A 23333-nucleotide genomic window follows, 5' to 3' on the forward strand; every position below is an offset into this window, starting at 1 on the left:
TGACATTATACAAATTTGTAATAGTGGGGAGGAAGGAATGCTGCATGTTCCAGCACATACTAAATTCCTGCTCAAAAATGCTTTGTATTTACAAAACAAGATAAGATATGCTGTACGTCATGAACGCACGCCATGCTTGCAAGTTCCAGGCTGTGGAGCAAATAGAAGGCAATGTTTTAAAGGAATAGTTCAATAGGAAAAAAAAAATTGTTGCTATTTTAAGGTATGAACAGTGCATACTCCTTTAGAAAGGATGAAGCACATATTATCCATGTGCACATTCTTAATAGGATGACGGCAAGACAAGTAATTCTTTGTAAGCAGCATTTGTAAATAAAGGTTAGTCTATTAGTTGCGGTACATTACTTGCAGAGCCAGGGGATCAGAGATCTTTCCCCTTTACCCTTGCTGTTTTCTCCATAGTTTTGCTGGTTTTGGTATTTCTTAAACCGTTTACTCAGAACTTGTCCATACTGTAAACCTTGGAGGTCAGAGTTTTCACTCTTAAAAGAAAAATTATTAACCTTGTACTTCAAGCATTTGACTTGACTGTACTGTACAGGTCTTACGTTTATTGAAAGCTAAGACAGTAGTGAGGACATTCAAGTTTGGTTTCCACATTGTTAAACTATGTGCTGGTTTAACATCACATATATGGCATCTAACATACTGAAGTAGTAACTTTTTCCTTTAAAAGCCGAATTAAAAGCAAGACCACCAGCAGAGAAACTGAGCATGTTTGGCTAGTACTTCTGCCTATTGCAACTTTTTGTATCCATTCTTCCTAGGAACAAATTAATTTCTTCTTCTTTCTCTGTGTGAGCCTCCACTTGTTTCTATACATCTGCTGCTTTTTAGGAGTAAAATACCACCTTAGTCGTACTGCAACGTAACGTACTGTGGCACAAGGCAGGCACATTCTTCTATAGTAATTTACAGCCCTAACCTACCAGCAAGAAAAAAATGGACTATTTCATCTGCCAGTAAATCTGTCAAGTTCCTCTGTATCATACCATTTGCACTGCAAACATACATCTTCATCCCGGAAAGAAGACTAGGCTCATCAACTAAGGACCTAATCTTAAGAACTGCCAACAGTCATACTGAAAGGAGAGCTGAAGTCTGATTTTTATTTGAAGTGAGGCACTAAAGCGATGAACTGCAGGTAAAAGCTCTTTTTTTTTTTTTCCAAGGGAAAGCAGGTAAAATAAAAAAAATAATTTAGTCCAGTTAGTAATTTTTTTTCTAAGTATCAGGAACAGCTTACTCCTTATTAAAAGGGCTATACAAATAGCCATTTAAAAGACGTTCATTCAAAGCCATCAAAAAGGGAGGAAATGCCCTTTGTTTCGCACTAATCACGTTTGTAACCGCATGTTGACATGTTTCTGTGACAAATACGGATATAGGTTACCAATACAAAAAAAAAACCCACAGGAACAACAGTGTTCTGAGCAACACAAACTCCTTTCTTCACGTGTTGATTGGGTAGGGATGCCAACAGAGAGTAATTGCTGCAAAAATCTTTCTCTTTTTTTTTTTTGTTTAAAAAAAAAAAAAAATCTCCTGTCTGTTGACCTTCACGCTCCAACATCAGAGGCTGTAGCTGGGTATCTGTAGCAATACAGTTTGTTGTCTGCACCTCCACTCAATAGCAACTGATGAGAGGAAAAAAACAAACTGTGATTAATATCAGAACTAAGAAAAATAACTACACCAAAGGCGAGGACTCTGATTTTCTTTCCTTTGAAGAAATAAACAGAAGTAATGAATAATGAACTGTTAAGGCATGACTAAAACCCAGAATCAAATTGCAGAAGCAGCCTTGTCTCTTACCCACCTCCTAACATTAGAAGCCAAGTTTTTGTGGGAAAATTAGTAAAGCTTTTCCGACCTTTTACTGGGAACAGGAGCCACACTGAGAATCTTGAACACTAACAAAATGGACTTTCTCCATTTTATACATATGTGTACCTCTACAGTAGCAGAACAGCTTGCTATAGAGGATTATATAGTTTCCCCCTTCTACATGTAGTGCCATGCCCCAGCTGTTAATTCTTGCCGCTGCTTTAAGTCTCCATGGCAGCAAATGGTACCTTGGAACATGTATTTTCTCAGTGAGGTGCGTGGTACTGTTCTCGTGTCTCTCCTTGTTTGGAGTATCAGTGTAACGCCCACTTAATGCTACAGAGCTTAAACTCCCATCCTACACCTTTGCACAGCAGCATGGGAAGTGCTGCAGTGCGTACGACAATAACACCTTCTCTTTTAGGCAGTACCAACCAAGCACAACTAAAACTTCCTGTTCTATTCTATCTTTAAGCATAAAGGAAAAAACAACTCCATGACTGCTTTTAGCCCTCTTCCTTATCACCATGCATATAAATCGAGTAACTTGCTCTTCAGATTCTTACCCCTGCTTCTGTCCAGTCCACACACAAAACCTTGTCTTCATGAGCAGCCAAGTCGTACAGAGGAGCCTTGCAACTGGTAAAACACAGGTATTTACAGTCACATGCTTGAAGTTACATGAGCAATCACAGAAAACAGAATTAGTCCCTGCAAAAAATATTATCATAATGCTATCGAACAGATCTGGTCTAGCAGTTATAAACACTTCCAGAGAGTACAAATATCTACCATCTTTGACATTTTTTCTGCTTTATCCAGAGCTGATTACATCAGTTTTAATCTCTCCTACACCCCCAAAGAGGAAAAAAACAGCAAAAATTTTCACCTGCTTGCAAACTACCTTGAGACTGAAATTCAATCTATCTGCTTTTTAGGAACAGTTTATTATATAGTTTCCTACTTCCATATGTGGATGCTGCTTGACTGTGTGTTTTCCAGAAAAGCCATTTATGTCTTCTGAATGCAAACCATTTAATTGCTTGGAAACTTGTAATGAAAGGTCTGAAAAGAGTTATCAAGTGAAACTTCACAGTTAGGCTCATTCCTTAGAAAAAGAATGTATTTTGTTCCTTAACATAGAGGAATGGATCGCAGACCTTATGCTGTTCCTAATCCCAGTAGCAGCAATGTTATGGTTGCTGCTTTCTGCATTTCGACCAATGCTGCTGCTAATGCCAGGTAAGTCCTGTGCTGGAACGCCATACAGCTCTCGCAGATGTTCAGCCACAAGCTCTCTGGTAAACTACAAGTGTTTTTCTCCCTTTTGTTATATGCTTGACTCCTAAAACCTAGAGAATTTTCACAAACACCACAGGAGTTCCCAATTAATGTCCTGGACTGCTTTTGCTACTTCATAGATTAACTGACCCTGTAAGCTTTACATGCCTTTGAAGAATGCGTGTTTTTTACCTCCTTGTGTCCCAGAGCTTCACAATGTTGTCCAGAGAACCAGAGATCAGCTGATGCTCATGGGTAGGTGACCACTTCACAGATGTCACCCAGCCTGTGTGAGATGTCAGAGACAGGAGAACCAAGGAGCCATCTGAACAGAAAAAGAGAAAAAAACCAAAACCATCAGTAGACGCCAGCTGAAACCATCACTTTTAAGATGCATATAAAATCCAGTGAGAAAAGCAGTCAGCAACATATTTGTGTTCAAGAGAAGTGTTTCTCCCACCAGTAATTCTAATTTCAAAAATCCAAATGAACTTTAAAGAAAGCAAACAAAAATATAAGCTACACAAGTTCTGGGTGAAAAAAAAACCCAACACAAATCAATCTGGCTGCCTCAGTCATAAATTATCCACAATCCTGTCAGACATGGCATTACTGTGCCGTAACAAAGTGACCACTATTTCACTTGCATGATGGTCTGACCAACTTAGATGTGAACCTTACCAAAAAAATTCAGGTGTGCAACTGAACAGTTGAACATTCATTACCGAGTTTGAAAAAAGGAAAAAGCCTAAGCTGAGTTCATTTTCTAAATTATTAGGTAAGAAATCAGAAGTCTTCTACCAGATTATGGAAAATAGCCATAATCTTTGTATTTAATAAAAGCCCCCAAGTGGCTTGTTTCAAGCACAGGGACCAGAAGACCGTTTATGAGATGTCTTCCAACAGGGAGAAGTTCTGATTTTGAAAAAAACAACTTCACAAACATGCATATTTAGCGCACCTTTGCTGCGAGGATCCCACAGTCTAATATGTCTGTCAGTGCTCCCGGATGCCAGGCGACGACACAGTGGTGAGTAGGAGACAGAATTAAACACTTTGTTTCCTGTCTGTCAGAAAAGAAAATAGTAACTAAGAGAGGAGCTACTATTTTTCCACAACCTTTTTATTTGAGCTGGGCTTTATCTGAACCTACAAAGTATAGTGATCTCACCAAAGTTGATTTGAGATCTCCAGTCTCAGCGTCCCAGAGCTTGATGGTGTGGTCCCATGAGGCACTGCAGATTTCTTCAGTGTCTGACCACAGCACGGAGGAGATGGCTTCTGTGTGGCCAGAGAGGGTTGCCAGGGGGGTCTAGAATTTAAAGGTGGCGGGAGATTCCATTGAATATTGCCAACAAATCTATTCTTTCAACAAATAAAAATATGTGTCTGATCAGCCTCAGATGTATCATCAGAAATTTTCATATAGTCACCTTTAACAAAGAAATTATGTTCTGTGGCCACACTTTTAACTGTTGCGGACAAACCTGGAGCTCATCTTACCCTTGTTAGTCCCAACTGTTCAGTTTTCTGCTTCTTCCGTGGTCTGTTAGCTGCTTCTTCCATTTCATCCTCTTCATCCGTGGGTACTGTGACAGAAGACAGTCAGACTTGATCTAGAGGTTTTTTAATTGCATTTCCATAAAAGCAATTAAGCAAACCTCCATGTTTACAGTACCTCACCTGCCTATGATGCATGAATATTTTAACCGTACACCTCTGATCAGATCGCTACTCTCTCCATTGTGAGCATGAGGAAACTTGAATACAAATTAAGTGATCTTCTCCAGATCACGCAATTTCAAAATGAAGTCACAAGGAATTTTTAAGACTATCCTTACTCATGGAAAATGCCAATGGTAATCCAAGTGCATGATAAAACACAATCATTCTTTTAGATATATATCTATACTCCCATACGGAAAGAATATGAGTTGTAACAGTGAAAGAAAGCCTTCAGACCCAATGGAATTAGTCTACATTTGTAGAAAACACCTGATTACCTTACTGTCCTCCATATTATGGGTTAATAATAGAACATAACCCACAAACTTTTGACTTGCAAGAGGTCTCTACGCAAACTTGCATATTTATATAAATTCATTAAAAATAAGTAAAAGAGACAAAGTACTGTATTCTGAATAAAATAAACATCAGCAGGCAGCTGTTAACCATACCTGAAATTAAGTACGGTCTTTGTTACCAACCAAAACAGTAACTTAAGACAGCGATGGACAGTTGTGATTTTGCGAGGAAAAAAAAATAAAACTTTTATTTTGCTTTTAATATTACAAATTCAAACTTTCTTACAGAAAAAAAGTATTCAGGTATCCATCTTTCAGGTTGTCATTAGGCAGGGTTTTTTTGAAGACAGCCAAGAATCCCAGCTTATACTTATCTTACCTGCAGACCAGATCTTTAACATCTTATCCCAAGATCCACTGCAGAACTGCATGAACAGAAACATTTTGTTAAAAGTTGATCCAGGTATTGTAAGCCATACTAAGTACACTCCCTGCTTGAAAAATCAACCACGGAGTTGTAACACGTGAAGAACAGTGCTGGGCTCCTCAAATTAACATAGAAAAAGAAGTTTGGTATAGATCAAATTATTCTTTTTCCTTTCTTCGCAGGAAAAAATAGCTACAAAATATCTTTTTATTTCCTTCAGCCCTAGAAGGTTTTATTTTAACCTGTCTGATATTAAGTCAAGCTGTGAGAGATGACTCCACTTTTGGGGTGTGTGTGCTTTTAATTGTTGAATTCCTGGATAAAGGGAAAGGACCTCTTCTACCACCTGCTTTTTCTTAGTATCACTCTGAATTATTTTTTTTTTCCCCACCAAAACCTACTGTTAAAATTTAGGTCAAATTCAAAAATAGTTTATTATAACGCAAAGTTCACATGCATTAAAAGCAAAATTTACTTAAAAATAAACATTCAACTTAACACTTAAGTCAAAAGTAGTGGTATAATGGCTTGTGCTATCTTAAGTCACCTTCAGCTTTTTGTTCTGTTAGAGGTTAAGTGCATTGCTTTGTTAGAAAAGAGGGCCTAGTGTTGATGTGTAGCACTCCTAATCCTCAACAACCACCATTTATAACAAGATTGGAAATTTATCAGTATGTTGGTCATAATAACATGATGACTAGTATCTATGCAGGAATAAAAAGATGATTTTTGAGATAAGGGCTGGTAGCATCCCAAAAGACAAAGGTTTCTTTCCAGGAGTCACTCACTTTAGTTCCTGTGCAATCAACAGCTATGGAGTCCACACTCCCAGCGTGTCCCCTGCAGCAGTGGAGGGCTTTCACTTTGTTTTTCTCCACATTCCACTCCCACAGCAGGATAGTTTGGTCCATAGAAGCACTGAGTAACAGGCACGATAAACTATCTGAGGAAGAAGAAAAGTCACACTCGCACCCACCTCAAATTTACATAGTCTTTATAGTAATTATTCTATCTGATATTTCTTCTTTGACTAGATCGAAACCCATACGTATCTCAGTTTACATCGCGTTACCCTGCAAGTACAATTAATATAAAAATACACACCAGTATTTGCTAATGAAGACTGCAAGGTGGATAGCTAACATACATATTAAACTAACTATATTCACTACTGTTAAAGGACTGTTTTACTCACACCATTATTTCATTTCTAACACCACTAACAGAGATTGAAATAACTGTAGCACTTAGATTATGAAATATTCATGACTGAGGAATGCTGGTATTTCTCCACCAATAATTCAAACTATCACAGAATCATAGAATGGTTCGGGTTGGAAGGGACCTTAAAGATCATCCAGTTCCAACCCCCCTGCCATGGGCAGGGACACCTCCCACTAGACCAGGCTGCTCAAAGCCCCATCCAGCCTGGCCTTGAACACCTCCAGGAATGGGGCACCCACAGCTTCTCTGGGCAACCTGTTCCAGTGCCTCACCACCCTCACAGTGAAGAATTTCTTCCTGATATCCAATCTAAATCTACCCTCTTTCAGTTTGAGGCTGTTACCCCATGTCCTATCATTCCACTCCCTGATAAAGAGTCCCTCCCCATCCTTCCTGTAGGCCTCCTTTAGGTACTGGAAGGCTGCTGTAAGGTCTCCTTGGAGCCTCCGAGGAGGCTACTACTCCCCTAATATAAATTTACTACTCCTCTAACAAAAATACTGACCTTGCTTCACCCATGCCACATCCTTCACCACTTCTGTATGCCCAGCTATTGTCATGATGGATTTTCCTTCCAAAGACCAGATTCGAGCAGTCTGATCGTAGCAGCCAGTTAATATCCTACAAGGTACAGAATGTGAAACATTCTTGTCTTTAAAACTAACATTTTTATGAAAAAAAAAAAAAAAGCTTCAACCAGAAACTTAGAAAAATATTATCACAGTAACTGCTTAGTTGAAACGAATTCAGAGTATCAGAGTATAGCTACTTTGTGTTTTAAAAAAACAATAATTTATTTTGGAAAAGTAAAAAAGCTTTTTGTTACAAAGTAAAGCTTCATTAAGGCCTGCAACTATAAGGCTAGGAGAACAGGACAAAAAGAAAAGCAGTGAGAATACTGCATATTCTGGTAGGTGAGACTTAAGATTGCATAAATCATTTAAAAATAAAAGATCATTTGTTGTTCGCGGTATATTACTAGAGGATCTCAAAGCATTTTCAAACCATTACTTAATATAGGAACATTGCTGAGTTGATTGGAAAATTTATGTGAAAAACCAGTAGAAAAGGACAATTATAGGTGTGGGTTTTTTTTAAAGATAAGCTCTACATAAAGGTACACTATTATATTTGTTGCTAATGAGTATCACATTTGAAGTCAAGGGTTTAAGTTAAAAATGAGATAAGGAAATCCTACTGTCCTTTAAGAGAAAGGGTAGTAAACGGTGTTTGTACTATCCATTTGTATTAGCAGTATCTCATGTTCAGTGACTGTAGCTCCATAGCTGTTTTCTACTTGTGTTAAAGTCACTGTCAGCACAGAACAGAGGTGTTAAAATGGAACTGCATACAAAAGCAAGTAGCTGACTGATTTGACAGTTTAAAAAAAACAAAACAAAACACCACCACCAAGCAAAGAGGAAAAAAAGAAAATTATTAGAGAGACAGAATACCACTCCATTTGACACCACAGAGTCCTCTGCGCACAACAGGAATAAGCAAGACAAAACTAGAACTGGCTTAGTCCGGTACCATTCTTCAGTGGCTTGAACAGAACTGATCCAGTCATCGTGGAAGATGCATTCCTCTGGCTGAGGGGCCATGTATTTCTCCACATATTCAATTTCCACCACTTCTTCCTGAGCTCACAGACAAAATACACAGTTAGTGTGATTTTATTTTTTAAAAATCAATTAACAGTAGTATTTAAATGTACTGTGGTGCAAACATACAAGTTTATTGGGCAAAGATCTTAGTATCCAAAACCTTTGCCACGTTAGTGGAATTAAAGCCTTTAGAGAAAAGTGTCTGAATTATATTGCTTTCCACATTTTTATCAAATTACTACTAATAGCAATCTGGAAGCAAAAGCAAATAATTTCACCCTTCTCAGGTTCCTCTTCTTTTTAAACTAGTGTCTAAAACACTTCAGTGTTTTCTAGAGGTAATACTAACCTCCCCCGTTATTCCTCAATGTAACTAATACAGTAGGAGACAAAAATATATTAATGACAAACTGAGTAAGACCAGAATTTCTCCTTTGAACTGTATACAGGCAACACATTGGATAACAATGTTCCTTGCACTGCACGGTGCCATACTCTCTATTCACTCTGCAGGTCAGAATGGATTTAAGCATATAGGAAATGCATGCAGGGGGGTTGGCATGAGATGATCTTTAAGGTCCCTTCTAACCCAAACCATTCTATGAAATTTGCCTGGCAAAGTCAGAAAAGAAATAAAACTAAGCAAGGATATCTACCTAGTCAGGATGACAGTGTAATACCTAAATCAAACTGAAGGAAACTGGCCAAGTCTGTTCTACTGTCCAACGTGGGGAGAAATTGAGTATGACTTACTGTGGAGATATTTTCTGTTTCCATATGCGTGACCAGCGGCATACGCAAGAACTGGCCATTGATAAGGAAATCAAATTCCACATATTTGTGATCCGCTGAAACAAATTAGGAAAAATCCATGGTCAAGTGTCAGTATTTATTTGATGCCATTAAGAACAGCATCAGTCTGTGGCCAGTTCAGGAGAACAGAGCCAGCAAGAGGTTAAAAAAACAAATAAACAAAAAAACAAACAAAAAAACCCAAACACACCCCCCCACCCCAGGAAAACAGTTGGTTTCTTCTCCCAGTTATAATTGGGCAGCCCATGAATTCCACAGGATCATATGAGTTAAGAGGGAAGGAAAGTTTTCTGTTGGGGTCCAAAGAGTTAAGTTTGCCTCATTGTTAACGCATTCTTTTCCAAATCGTTTTCTCTGTAGCTACATCTAACCAAACCCCAGTGGTGCTTCATCACTGTTCTGTATGGAGCTTGCCACTGACAGCACACATCTTTATCATCACCAGCTAGAGCCCTGTATTTGAGGCAGCAACAGGAAAATCCTAAGAATTTTTGGCTCTATTTCTTTCCTCTTGTGATGGCGCAGCTGCCAAAGGCCCCGCATTTTGACAAGACCGTTGCACTGTGCACTAATTTTTGTATTCAAGGTTGTTTGCAATTTAAGGGGTTAAAAGCAACTTACAGAAGCCTCGGTAGGTTAAGATACAATTAGTCTAGTTTCTTAAAGAAAACGAGATTTTTCAACAACATTGCACAGGTGTCTTTCCCCTGCAAATCTTTCAAGTCATTCAGGCCCATTTTGGCTGCATGGAGAGAATGGCTGATCTCTTCTCAAAGGCTATCGTAAAACCCAAACCTCTGGTTTCTTTTGCCAGGTTTGGGGGAACTCTTGTGTTCCGGTTTGCCAGGGCAGCTCATTCTGTTGGCGCGGGGCACGCACTAATCCAGCCTTCGGAGCGTTTCTCCCGGGGCTGCCCACCAGCACCGAGATTCAGAGAGAGTTTCGAGAGGCCCTTTCTTGGGACAACCAGACCGAAACCAAAGGGCGGGCCGGGCCCAGGCTGAAGCCTGACCTCGCTGAGGGGTCCCTGGGTGCCCGGCTGCTGCTTCTGCCTTTGGCAGCACCGTCTTTCGGCCGGGCCGGCCCTGGGCCTGCGCCACCGCGGGATGACACCGGTGGGGCTCGGCCACAGCGCGGGCCCGACCCTCGTGGGGCAGAGCCGCGGGCCGCGGCCTCACGGGGGGCTGGGGCGGGACGTGTCACCTACCGTCTGCGGCCGCCAGCAGCTTGTTGATGAGGTGGCTGAGGTCGGTGGTCTCGGAGGCCGCAGGCACCGAGAACGGCACATCCTCCACGGCGTACCTGCGGGCACACAGCGCCGTTACCGCCCCTGCCCAGGGGTCCCCCCGCTCCCCCCCTCCCTCCCCCCCTCCGCCGGGTGCCCCCTCACCTGCGGTTGTCGGTGCGGAACCGCGCCGTGAGCTGCGCCATGTTGCCGCCGGCCTCGCCCCCCACCACGTGCCGCGATTAGCCGCGCCCGCCCGCGGGGCGCCGCCTCTCCGCCCGGCGGTCGGTCGGCCGGCCGCGCACCAGGCCCCGCCGCTCCCCTTCCCCCGGCCCGGCTGGGCCCACTGCGGCCGCCACTGCCACTGCCCCCACCGCTGCTCCCGCTGCGCCACGCGGCCGGCGGCGCGTCAACGCGGAGACTACAAGTCCCAGCATGCTCCGCGCCACCGCCTTCCCAGCGCGCCCCCCCGGCTGGCAGGGAGTGCGCGGCGGCGCGCGTGCGCCGAGGGGCGGTGTGCATGGCGGCGCCTGCGGGAGGCGAGGCCAGGTTGAGTAGACTCCTCCGGGATCCTCCGCCGCTCCCCCTCTACCCTGCCCCCGGGCCAGGCCGCCCTCTTCACCCGGGGCGCGGCTGGCGTGGGGGGCCAGCGCTCCCGTGTTCCGCTCCCCGCCGCGGGGCTGTGGTGTGAGCGCTTTGGTGGGGGGGGAGCGCAGGGTGATGGGATGAGGCGATCTCCCCGTTCCCCTCAGGGCTGGGGGCTGCGTTCCGTGGGGCGGCAGCAGGCCCTGGCAGCGCTGGAGGGGGGTCCCGTGGCTCCCCCTCGCCGGGGCGGTGCAGGGCAACCGGCGGTACCGGCTTTGCCCCCGTGGGCGTGGCGGCGAGTGGTTCCCGCCGTGGGGGAGCCGGCGGCGTGGCGTGAGGGCTGTCGGCTGCCGGTGGTGTCTTCGTGGGGTAGCTTGGGTGGTGTTCTTTGCGTGGGAAGCGACACATCAACGATAAACTTCCCGCTAAAAGTAATAAGGCCAGCACGTAGCGGACTCTAAAGGAAGCTGTAAGCGAATTTGCTTTTTGGGGGGAGAAGGCTGCTTGTGTGAGTACCTGTTGTGTGCTTGGTTTATGTGTATTTTTTCCCGTCTTTTTGACAGTTACTTGTGGCCTCTCTGGGAGGAGCTGAGCTTTCCCTGTGTGGTGATTCAGGTTGGGTCAACTTGTTGGAGGGGGCAGGTGTTGAGTCTTGGTGTTTTGTGAGGCTCTAAAATCTCATCTGTTTCTTAAGTGTACTTAAAAAATCTAACCTTGTGTGTCAGTGTAATTGACACAGGTGCATTTTCCAGGTACTTGTGCTAGCTACGCAAAAGTGACGTACTTGAGAAACCTTTTAAGAAACCTTTTAAGCAGCAGACCCCAAATCTTCCATGCATTCTTAACAGTATCTGCCTGCTCCTCCATGACAGAGATAAGCTAAATCTCAAACCTGGTACAAGTTAATATAAAGCTAATTGTAACTCATTTACTTGAGGCTGTCACTATGCCCTAATTTCCTCCTTGTTATGTTTTACTGTAGTTTGTGCCCTTCATAATGGTGATAGAGAAATATCATCGGAGGAGGCGTTTTTCAGAGAGAGTGTTTATTTGTTGTAAGCTGTGCAAGTATGTTAAATCTTTTTATAAAACCTCTAAAACATTTAATGGAAAACCCAAAAAAGATTGCTGGTGAGGCATTCAACTGTGTGTATTTCCTGTCATGAAGTACAAATTAAAACCAGAATGGGGACTGTTGCTGTCAGAAATGCTAAAAACATGAACTTGTGCAGTGAAGCTTTTATCTCTCATTTTTTTGTAATGAGCATGCATTGAAAATTTGAAACTTGAAAAATGTAAGAGAATTCCTTCCCTCCTGCCTCAACAGAGTACTCCTAGGTAGAATGTGCTTATTATCACAATGGACTTACCCATTTTTTACAGTTTAGGTTTCTTCTTATGACTGAAGCCTTGCACTGGTGACTTAGTGTTAAAATAATTGGCTCTGGGATTTTGAAAGGCAGCGTTTCCTTTTGGAATCTGGCGGCATGTTGCCTTCACAAGGAGGCCTTGTAACTGAGGGAATGCAGAAGCAAGCATTCATATGAAACCTTAAAATTGTGTCTGTCTAGACATGTATTTTTAGGGACCACTGCTTGCATACAGGTATTACCATAGAATAAAGAATCAAGGCAGAGCAGAGGTGCGACTAGTCAATACATAATTTTAAAGTAACGATGGTTTGACTTTTCTGTTAGTCTCTTTAAGAGTTTATGTATTAAGAGGCAGTATATGGGCTTCTGGATTAGAGAGGAGATTGCAACTGTTATGAGAAAGGTTCACTTCAGAGTGGGCATTGAAATCCTGTTCCTGTTGAGAGTTCCTGACCTTATACAAGTTGTCCCTGTGGATGACAGCCACTGAGAACCAAGTGTTGCAAAAGATGCCCCTGGCTTTGACAGCCTTGTTATTTTAGGAGTTCTTGATGGCTAAATAAATTGAGATTTCACTGTCTTTTGTGTTTTGCTAAATGATCTTTAACTGTCAGTGCGTTTGTTTTTGGAATTAAACCACTGATGGTAAGGTGTAGGCTAGATTGCAGTGCATAATGTTTGCTCTCTTGAAGATCATGTCTGTAAGACCCTGCGTGAAATTCTCATCATGCTTATCGTGTTTGCCTGTGCTCGCAGTCTCTGTGGCTGCTTCTCTCTTTGTAGAGTTGAACCAAGGATAGCAATGGCTATAGATTTCCCTTTGTTTTGAGTGAAGTGCTTCCCGAGTGAAGGGAGCAGTCGTATGGCATTAAAATGCGTTAACCCTCAAGTTGGAAACGGCCTTGGTGTTTGATGGACTTTGCCGAGAGCAGCCTGTAGAGTGGTTTGGCATTAAGGCTAAAGCTGGGGCATGAAGAGCTGCCTGTTTGATACGTGCACTGACGATACAGCTGTTGATCCCGTTTTACACTAACATTAAACTCCCACGTTACTCCTTCAGCCTGTTGTTAAATGTGGGATACAGTGGTGTTACACTGGAAATTTTTGTGGCATTTATGTAAAGTGCGAATGAAAAGAAGAGATACTTCTATGGTATTTAATCATTCATGATAAAGTGTCCATGTATGTATATGTATACAGGATTTAACTGTTTTGTGAATTTTTAGTAGTATTTATACAACTGTAAAATGTATTAACGATATACATACTTGTATGTATCCATAAAAGTGTATTTCTTTAAGACAAAAAAACCCAACAACAGGTTTTTTTGTTTGAGGTTTCACAGCACTTAGGTTAATGAAACCTGGATGGTTAAACCATGTAGTTCGTTGTCTGGGGTGATGCGTGTGCCAACAGTTTGCCTGGGTTAGAATAGTGATTAGACAAAGTCACAGGGCAAAAATGTACTAAGGGTGTTTTTTAAACACAAAGATAAAACTTCAGGTGTTTCTGGGCCGCTTATAAGAGGGAGCTGGATAAATATCACTTTATATTTACCCTACTTCTGTCATTTTTCCTCTGAGCTTTATCATTAACCAGTGTTAGATACAGGATATTGGGCTGCTTGGACAGTTGGTTTGTCCGGATACAGCCGTCCTTGTGTTCCGTGGTCGAGTTCCAGCATGCTCAGGGTATGCGCTATCGGTATCTCTGGAACAAACTTCTTCAGTTTATCTCAAAGAATTAAATGTGCTGCTTTGGCAAAACTGATGTATCTTCTTTACATCTTTTAACTGAGGGGAAATGGTTGAGTGATGATGAAATCTAGTTTTCTGTCTTTTTTTTTTCATTTGTTGCTAACATGCTTCAGACATCTTAAGTGAAACATCTCATAATTGTTCTCAGATCCAAAGCTACAAAATATTTGGTAGACGTGAGGTAACTTCATTTGGAACTTGGAGTGTCATCACTTGAAAATTGAATGGAAAAATAAATCTGCTTTAGATTAAAGTATTTAGTATATTGAGCATCTGAGCAGCTTAACTTCACAATGTTGTTTGTATCAGCAGGATGCTTTATTCAGCTTCAAAAGCCAAGGAGATGTGGATTTACTTTGCCTGTGGTCCTTTATATCTTTGCAAAGCAAAATAATTTTGTGCTTCCAGGGTTGTACAGTCCTTTTCAAGTGACTCTCTAGCCTTTTACATTCTCCTTACTAAAATGGTAAGCATTGAAATACCACAGCCAAGAAGGTCCGTCTCAAGGAATTTACTGTGTGGTGTGGTGAGGAAGATAAATGCTGGTAGGACTCGTGCTAATATAGCATTGCCTGTCTTTAAAATAAATACTGAAGGGAAAAATCCTGAACTCCTTTCCCCCTCCTTTACCCCAAACTGTAGAAATTAAGTTTTCTTCTATTCAGTTTGGCATATTATGTGTTTAGTCTAGTATATATGCGCTTTGGTAACGTAGGGGCCAAGTTAGTTTGTCATTTTTTCTTATTGCGTGTGAGTATTTGTGATTAGTCACAGCTTTAAAAGGCATACTGTCTGGGTGAAAGGCTTATCCTGTGGATGTGGCAATTCACTGTCTGGTGTTACCTGTTTGCTTGAAGGCTTATAGTGGGCAGCTGAGAAGTACTTTTCTTTGGGATAGAGGTAGATTTCTGAAGTGTCATGAGCTCTGTCTTTCTGTGTTTCATCACATGATTCATGCCAAATTTTGTTTGAGATATCTGGTGTTTTTCCTGCCCAAAGCTTACTGCTGTAGACTAACAATAGTAACTTTATTTCATTTATATGCTGTTTTGTAACCCTTTAAAACAAACGTAATTTACTTCAAGATGGCTACATGACAGAGTTGGGTAACACAAATCCTGTCTGTTGATTATGGAAGTAGATGACTAATATTTTTGTAAAGCAGTGCTGGCCTATCTTTAAATATCGAGTGTTCTCTAGATGTGTATGGTTGTTAGTTGAGTGCTTGCAGACATAGTTGAAAATCATGAGGGCGTATATGTATGTTTTGTATCTGTGTGTGCAATGACAAGTCAAGCAAATTGTCTTATACAAGATGTTAAACTATGCTCCTGGAGCAGCACACTGAAATGTTTCTGCAGTGAGTAGTAAAGTGATAAAGAACCAAGGATTTCTTGAGGGCTTTGCCGTTATCTTGCAATGGTCTTAGAACTTGTAAGGCTAAATTTGTAAGACAAAAAAACCCCTGCAGTGATGTTTTGGTTGAGGCTAAAGTACGAAAGGCTGAAATAAACTTCTGTAACTTTTCCAGGTTATCTTGTAATGGAAAAAATGGAGCTGCCCGTGACATTGCTATGGAAGGATCTAATGATTTGTTCATAGGCAACTGTGATAGTACAGGAGAGTCAGAAACAAATGATCGGGGTGTTCAGGTGAGGTATGAATGTCCTTTCTTTGTAGATGCATTCTTTACATTCTCTCTGATGAATTTACAGTATGATATTTTATCAATGTGGTTTTTTTCTTGCCTTTATAGTAATACATTGTGTCTTTTAAACAAGTAAAAAAGTTCCTTCCCTTGGATTCTTGTGCCATTCAGTGTTGAACTGATGAATATCCAGGTGATACATGTAATGACAACGTGTAGTAACTATATTAATAGATCCTGTTATGGTCCTGAAGAAATATATGTTTTATTGCGTGAACAAAATTCTTTAATAAAAGAATACTTGATGGCATGCCTTGGAGTAGGAGGGGTTCAGAACACTTGAAAATCAGGTCAAATTGCTTAGTGACCAAATGTGGCAACAAGACATGGATATTTGTGCTTAAACATTTAAATTTAATGAAAATGGGGTGTGCTGCAAGACCTTGATTCGAGTAAGCTCTAAGTATCTATTTTTTGACTTGCAAAATGTGATTCTTGGTCTTGCACTGTATAATTGTTGGACTTGAATCGGTGGTTTTGTGTTGCTTGTGTTTTTCTTCTGTGGTAAAGAATTAAGAAAACATTCAGAGATTTTTGTCTTCATAGCTAAACACATGTATCTAAAAGCAAGTAGAATAGTATCTAGGATTTCTTTTGAGGTCAAATCAAGATGGTGGATGTTTTACAGTTTTGTTTTTGGTGTAAGTTCTCTCAGTTTCTGGGTAGACTTGAGGTGTTTTAAAGTGATGAGTAGTTTTGGGGAACAGGTTTTGGACACAAGGGGTTTTCTTTCCCCTTAGTAGAGAGAGTTTGTTCTAGGAAGCAGAAATACTAGCATGTTTTCAGGATGGAAATAGAAAAAAAAAATAGAACTGCTAGTGTTAGCTAGTAGCCCCTTGATGAGACGGACAAGAACTCCCTCAGAGTGTACAATACAGCACATTGGTTTTAAATGTTCTCTTCTTTTTTTTTTTAATAGGAATTGCTGCTCAAATTAAAGTACATTTTACTGTTTTTCCTCTGTGAAAGCATCTAACCTGCATGGATTCCAGGGATCCGTTGTTCGGACAGAGTGACTCCCCTGCAGCTTTGCCCATTGCAGTACGCGTCTCGGGCAGTTCTCCATCATCAGCTGCGCCTTCACGGCCACCCCAGCCACAGCCTCACTCTGCAGAGGAGTTCCAGCTGGTAGACCAAAGCGGGCAGCCTCTCTATGAGCTGCAGCCCCTCGGAGGGCCCAGTGCACAGATGGTGAGTGTGTCTGAAACAGGGCAGGTGGTGTATTCACAGACGAGGGAGCTCTTTGAAGAACTCTTTTACGTGGTGCTTGTCTGTCGTAACAGCAGCTGATTCAGACTTTATCTCTAGCAACAAGGTGAAACTTTTCAGTGGTTCAGTTCATGCTCCAGTTGCCCTTCCTCAGGTAGGCAAATTCTGTCTGCAACCGTTACTAATTTTATTAAACAACAATTTATGTCTTTTGTCATTATCAAGCCTGGATGTTATTGTGTGATGAGATTTCCTACTTCTACCACTGCTGCTTTCTCTGTATTCCCTGGATAAGTCTCTGTGGTTTTTTTGGGGGATTGGAACATTAGGAATAAGCTAACACATTGTGTCTCTCCTCCCCCCTGCAATTAATTTGCTTAAAACATGGCTTTGAAATTCTTAACACTTCTTTTGTAAAAAGGTAACTCTCTCACCCAGAGGTTTTGGTTGGCATGTGTTGTACTGGCACTAAAGATGCTTCACTCATTTAAAGTGTAATAAATCAGAAACAAGATGATATTTCATGTTATTCTAGGTTTTATAACATTCCTGGGAACAACTCCTTGGTAATTACAGGAAAATTTACCATAAGGAGTTTAAGTTTTCCAGAATTCTGGGAGATTTACTTTATTAATTTTTTTAAAGTATTGGAGCTTTCTTCTATCTGCTTTTGCATAAATACTGCCCATAGAGGTCAGTTTCTTAGAAGTAAAGGTAAAAAATTTTATATGTTGCGATTAATTCTGCTTGTCCATGAAAGAGGTTACAGTGAATCCAACTATGAATGGGTTTTGATAGTTTTAATAATAGCATTGTAATTTTCAAATAAATGTGTAATTCATTGTAGAATCCTGTAAGTTTCGGGTTTTTTTCTCTCCTTTAATCAATTAAAGGTCTATTTTAAAGGGGGAAAGTAATTTTAAGAAATTGATGGTAAATAGACAGTTTCCTTATGTGAAATCAAATTAATTTACAGGTCCTAATTGCAACCAAAATATTTCCTGTTCTGGTAATAAGCAAGCCCAGTCACGCTGCATGATGATCACCATACAGACTAGTGCCATACACGGTTTTGTGTGATTGCCTTACAGATGATTGTTGCTGGCCAGTCAGAAAATGGACAGGTGCTGCATGTCATTCCTTCTGCCCAGCCAGGAATGGCCCAAGTGATTATTCCGCAAGGTCAGCTGCTCGATGTGACCAGCACACAGGGTGAGTTTGACCTGTGGGACTTGAGGGTGTGTGTTTCTGTGACTACGCATAGCCTGCATGATCTCTTTTTTTAAGAGCTTTGTTTGTATGTGTTTCCTTTCCTTAGTCAGTTATAAGACAAAAATACATACTTTTTTAATCTGCTTTCTGATTATGAATCTGGTACCTCACACATGACATTTTCTGTTGGACAAAAGCCTTATGAAATAAGAGCTGTTATGCTCAATTTAGATATGTGATGGATAAATTGAGATATCGAGCACAAAGCTGCTTCTTGCCTTATTTACCATTAATAATGATATTTCTGCCAAGTCAGACAGCTGTAGTATCAGCTTCAAATTTTCACTGTCTGTTTACTTCATTTTGAGTGAAGTAGTTGATTCATGTAGTGCAAATAGAAGAATTAATGTTCTTCTGCTCTGTTCCAGAGATCACTGGTCCTGATGCATCTTTTGTGAAACCAGGAATGAAGTACCTAGGTAGAAATTCAGTTCCCAGTGAAGAAAATGAGATGTATCTTTCACTCTATTGCTAAGTTTTTTCCCCTTAGTGTATTAAATGTCACATTTTAAGTATGTGGTGATATGCACAGCTAGAAGCATGAATTTTAAGCTTCTCTCTAGAAAAGGGACATACTGAAATCTGAAAGCATTGATTATTTATCTGCAAGCCTTGCTGGGTGGCAAAATGCTGTGTACTAGTTTATGTTCACAGAATAAGACTGAGAACTAGGTTGGCACAGGGTTTTTTTAAACTGTTTTTGCATTTTTTGTATAAAATTCTCAAAATTTGAGCAAATTCTCAAAATCTGAGCACTAGTTAAGTGCTTCTGTGGAATGAGAGCTCAAAAGTAAGTCTAGAGTCCTGATGCTTGGTGGACACAAAAAAGAGTTGGGATTCAAGTCACAATCCAGCCTTTTTAACTTGCAGTTGGAGTATGGACCTTGCTTTGAAAGGCTTGAGCTACCCTGATGCTTGTCCTTCTGTCCCTCTCCACCTGCTCTTGCAGGGGTAAAAACACCATTTGGTTACAGTGTAGTCTTAGGTGACTTTAACCTGAGCCTTCAGTTACTAAAAAATTGCTGCTACTGCTGCTGCAGTATTATAATCTCCTTTTTTCTTATTTTTAAAAGCAACCAGTGTGTGATTTGCAGATGAACAAAATAATTGTATAATCCTATCTGGATCTGTGGAAATGTAAAGCTGAATAATTTATGAGTTCTTCTGATTATTTGCTTTGTTGTGGAAGGATTCATTAGCAGTAACATGATTACCAAAGTCCTTGAGTACAAACAACCTTATCAAGTATATCTTCATATGTGTGCCTAGAATTTGAGTATTGATTCACAACTATTAAACTACTCGATCATCTAGAAATCTTATCTCATATGTCAAAATGCTTGCTTTTCCAACACACAAAGTTTAATCATAGCTTGTCACTTCCTCATTCTGAGTTCAGTTATTAACCAGGAGGATGTTTTATTTTTGCGAAGATGTTTCAGAAGAGAAGTGTGGGGATGGGAACTTGCAGACTGTGGCGGTGGCTGCTATAGCAGACAGTGCAAGCAGTTACGTTCTACATCCACAGGCATCTCTCACCGTATCGAAAAAAACAGCCACCAGGTAGGTCAGAAGTTAAAAGGATGAACAATTGCTTTGATCCACTGTTAGTACTGTCTTTTTTTCTTGCGGTTTGTTTTTGTAATGGTTATCACAAAATTAGCATAGAATAGAGGATATGAACCCTTAGTATTAGTGAATGATGTGTAGCTAACTCTGTAGGCAGCTTTTGTGTGTGCCAGAGCAATGGAAAAAGTGATTAAAGTACCTGTATTCCAGAGACAGTTGAGTATATTCTGGCCAGAGCAATAGGTGGGCATTTAAAGTAGCACAGTGTGAATTACTGAAATTACTTGAAATAGACACTGATACTGCCAACCAAGAGTTGAAAGTGATCCAGTGAAGAAACTGCAGGGAAAGTTGAAGTGTGAGGGAGCAGTTTCTTGTGTGAGTATGTTAAAAGCTATATAAACCATCCTCCCACAAGAAGAGATTGATTTTTTTAGATAGAGATTCCAATAGTTGGCATTAACACTCTTAACAATAGTTGACATTTAGGTAACAATTAACAACAGTTGGCATTAAATCTTTGTTTTCTGGATAGCTTCTTCAGCTTTTTTTGATAAGCCGAGGAAGTAGCTGCAAACAGTGTGTTTCTGTGGAACACGTAGACGAGCAGACTGGTTAGCAAAGTTTCTAAAGTTAAAACAGTTGTTATGTCTTTCTTTGCTTGATATCCACCTGATTGTGTCCCTGTGCTAAGTAATGCCTACTATTTTAATTCCAGAATACTCTGGGATTATTTTTTTGCTTAAAAAAACCCAAACCAACCAAACCAAACAAAAATACCAACCAAAAAAAAACCAAACCCAAAGGCAGTGTTTGCTCTGTGGACTGCGGGCTGGATTTGCATTGATTTATGCACTTTTGAAATCGAGACATGGAAGACATGAGAATAATCTCACTACAGCAAATGTTCAAGAAACATTTAAAGTGAAGAGAAACAGTTTGTGAATGGATTTAGTGAACACAATCTGTACACGTTAGAAAAATAATCCTGGAAAGTAGACAGATTTGCGTGGGCAGGAGGTGATGCACTTAAGTTTTGAAATAGTGAACATCGAGTAAGCGCTGTTTCTGCCCCAGGTTTTGAGGAATGGAGAAACTACATACTTAGTTAAAATAGTTATTGGAACTTGTTTTCAGGAATTTAAAGTATACTGAAATGTGCAGTATTTAACAAGTGTTTGGTACTGGTTTTAATCTTTAGTATTTTAACATCGGCCTGCTTAAGAAAATTATCAAAACAATCAACTCGTCTGTTTCACTATGGTTTTTCTGTTGTTGTCAGGCAACAACACTGAGAATACTGAATGCTCAGGGTCTCATTGAATGTAGAAAACAGTGGGCTTTTTAAATACTTGTATTTACTGTGAATTATTTTAACAATGATATTGGGAATATGGGGAAAATGAACCCCAGGTTTTTAAGGCAAGTTGATACAATATCTATAGTTTGATCATATGCTGTAGAGTTATACATAATGCACTGATTTGATATGTTATCTGTAGTTTACATTAAATTGTTACTTTTCTGTATGTCTGTGTAGACTTTTACTATATTTTTTTTATTTTTCAGGGTAGTGGAAGATCCCTTTCCCATCCCTCTCCAGCCATTGCCCCCAAATACACCTGCATGGGCGTGCCGGCTCAGGAGCTGTGAGGTGGGCTGTCAAGAATTCTGATGTGATGTTTTATCACGTAGATCTAAGATATTGATCCTATTCCATGAAAGGAAAAATGTTCATAGTTGTAGAAGTTGGTTCAAGCTTCCTGGTATTACAAAATAGCTCTGGTACTACTTGCACATTTAAACACATCAAATGCTATGGAATCCTTTACTTTTTGCGGAATACTAGAATAACTGGCCGTTAACAGCTCCTGAAGTAAAAAATGTGCTTCTGCAATCTTGATGCCATACAGCACTGAGAAAAGCCACTGATCTACACTTTGTATGCCATGTTAGAGTTCACTGTTGAACTACAGTGCAAGCTCTGCTGTCTTCTGCTGAGCAAACTGGTTTTTTGTTGCCCTTAGCGATCCATTAATTAAAGAATAAAATTTCTTTTGCCTGGCCTAAGTCTGCAACAGTTCATATTAGTTTGTGTTGTCAATTAGAAATCAAAATCCGTGTGACTCACCAGGGTCAAGTCTGTGACTTAACAGAGCACCTTAATGTCAATGTTTTACTGAGGATTTCTATTTTAGGTATTCTCATGGATTTTTGGTTGGGTTTTTTTGTTAGAGTTTTGGGTTTTTTTTTTTTTGTACCAGTATGGTTACCTCTGTGTGTTTTCTCTTTTGTTAGAAAATGCTCTGTCTTTATTCCCTGTGACGGCTTTTGACCTAAACAGAACTCTCTCTTTATTTGCATATTGTTAGATGTCTGCAGAACTGTCCTGATGACTGGGATGATATTAACAGCTAGAATGCATCATAAATCATTTAAAAGGAAGGGAGGGGAGATGGGAAGATTCTTGAGAGATCACCTACCCCTTCCTCATGCTACCAGACTCTTCCTGATTGACATTTATTTTCCTTTCTCTTAATACTTTTTAAAGGAAAACTATTATCTCTAGCTGGTTCATTTCTTTAGATATCTCTACCATTTGAGGTTTTTCCTGTTGGCTTGGCCACTGATAACTGGAAATTGCAGTTGCAGGGATTTAGAAATGGAATTTCTTTCTATATCCACTTAAAATATTTTTTTTTAAATTAACTAGATATGTTAATCTATTTCTCTTTTTCTTATATGCCTTTTATATCATACAAATGGTCATAAAATTAATAACACTAATTCTTCCATGGTGGAGATACAGTTTTCACAGAATGAGTCACTTCATTCAAAAGTTAGTTGTTAGAAGTCCAGTAAGATGTATAGCCCCCGTTACTGTGCTTTTAGCACTATGTGGCACATACTTTCCTGTCATAACATCGATGTAACTTACCTGAATCCTTATTGTTTTCATTTTGAAGGAGGACTTGTATTATGGTCTGCTTGATCTATCTGAATCTATTACAAGAAATTTCACCTGCTGTGTTTAAAATTCACAGCAGCAGCATTTATAGAAGAGTTCTTATATTGGAAGAAAAGAAAGTCAAAATACTGTGTGTTTGAATGTGTTCTGAGAATACAAAGGTCTGCTTCTGCTGTTCAGCAGAACTATTGCCTGTATGCATTAATCCTCCCTGTTCCTTTAAAAAAAAGTATTATTTTGTTGTTGTTCTCCCCGCAGAGTCAGCCCATCCAAGGAGGAATAACCAAAATTCTCTTCATCCTTGTGTATTATCAGCAGAGTTGCTTTGCTGAGTTTCAGTTACACAGTGTAAATCCGCAGGAGACTGCTAGAATGCGTGTGCCTTTTCATGGGCACACACTAGAGACAATGGCATTTTGAGGTGTCATTTATCTTTCAGGTGT

The 23333-nt window shown here is 40.3% G+C and overlaps 2 protein-coding genes across 22 annotated transcripts in view; one reads left to right on the forward strand and one right to left on the reverse strand.

Moving 5' to 3' along the window:
• Positions 1-1104: 1104 nt before the first annotated feature.
• Positions 1105-10829, reverse strand: WDR12 (WD repeat domain 12). Its single transcript, XM_074594533.1, has 13 exons — positions 10615-10829; positions 10432-10526; positions 9165-9259; positions 8338-8444; positions 7310-7425; positions 6369-6523; positions 5533-5578; positions 4633-4718; positions 4301-4441; positions 4091-4196; positions 3322-3454; positions 2415-2487; positions 1105-1658 (listed from the first exon to the last, which is right to left on the reverse strand). Exons 1-13 carry the CDS (start codon positions 10653-10655, stop codon positions 1581-1583), a joined length of 1272 nt encoding a protein of 423 aa, XP_074450634.1. The 5' UTR covers positions 10656-10829; the 3' UTR covers positions 1105-1580.
• Positions 10830-10941: 112 nt separating this feature from the next.
• Positions 10942-23333, forward strand: part of CARF (calcium responsive transcription factor) — a 37598-nt gene continuing 25206 nt past the window's right edge. For 14 of the 21 annotated variants that reach the window (XM_074594602.1, XM_074594605.1, XM_074594609.1 and 11 more), the window contains exons 1-7: positions 10942-10998; positions 15696-15816; positions 16792-17063; positions 18173-18293; positions 18722-18772; positions 19787-19916; positions 21492-21576. In XM_074594602.1, the coding sequence (XP_074450703.1) occupies positions 16854-17063; positions 18173-18293; positions 18722-18772; positions 19787-19916; positions 21492-21576 (597 nt within the window). In that variant the 5' untranslated portion in view covers positions 10942-10998; positions 15696-15816; positions 16792-16853. The other 7 variants (XM_074594620.1, XM_074594623.1, XM_074594603.1 and 4 more) reach the window with 6 other exon arrangements.

Source organism: Larus michahellis, chromosome 7 (genome assembly GCF_964199755.1).
Source record: "Larus michahellis chromosome 7, bLarMic1.1, whole genome shotgun sequence".
In the NCBI taxonomy this organism is placed as follows: Eukaryota; Metazoa; Chordata; class Aves; order Charadriiformes; family Laridae; genus Larus; species Larus michahellis.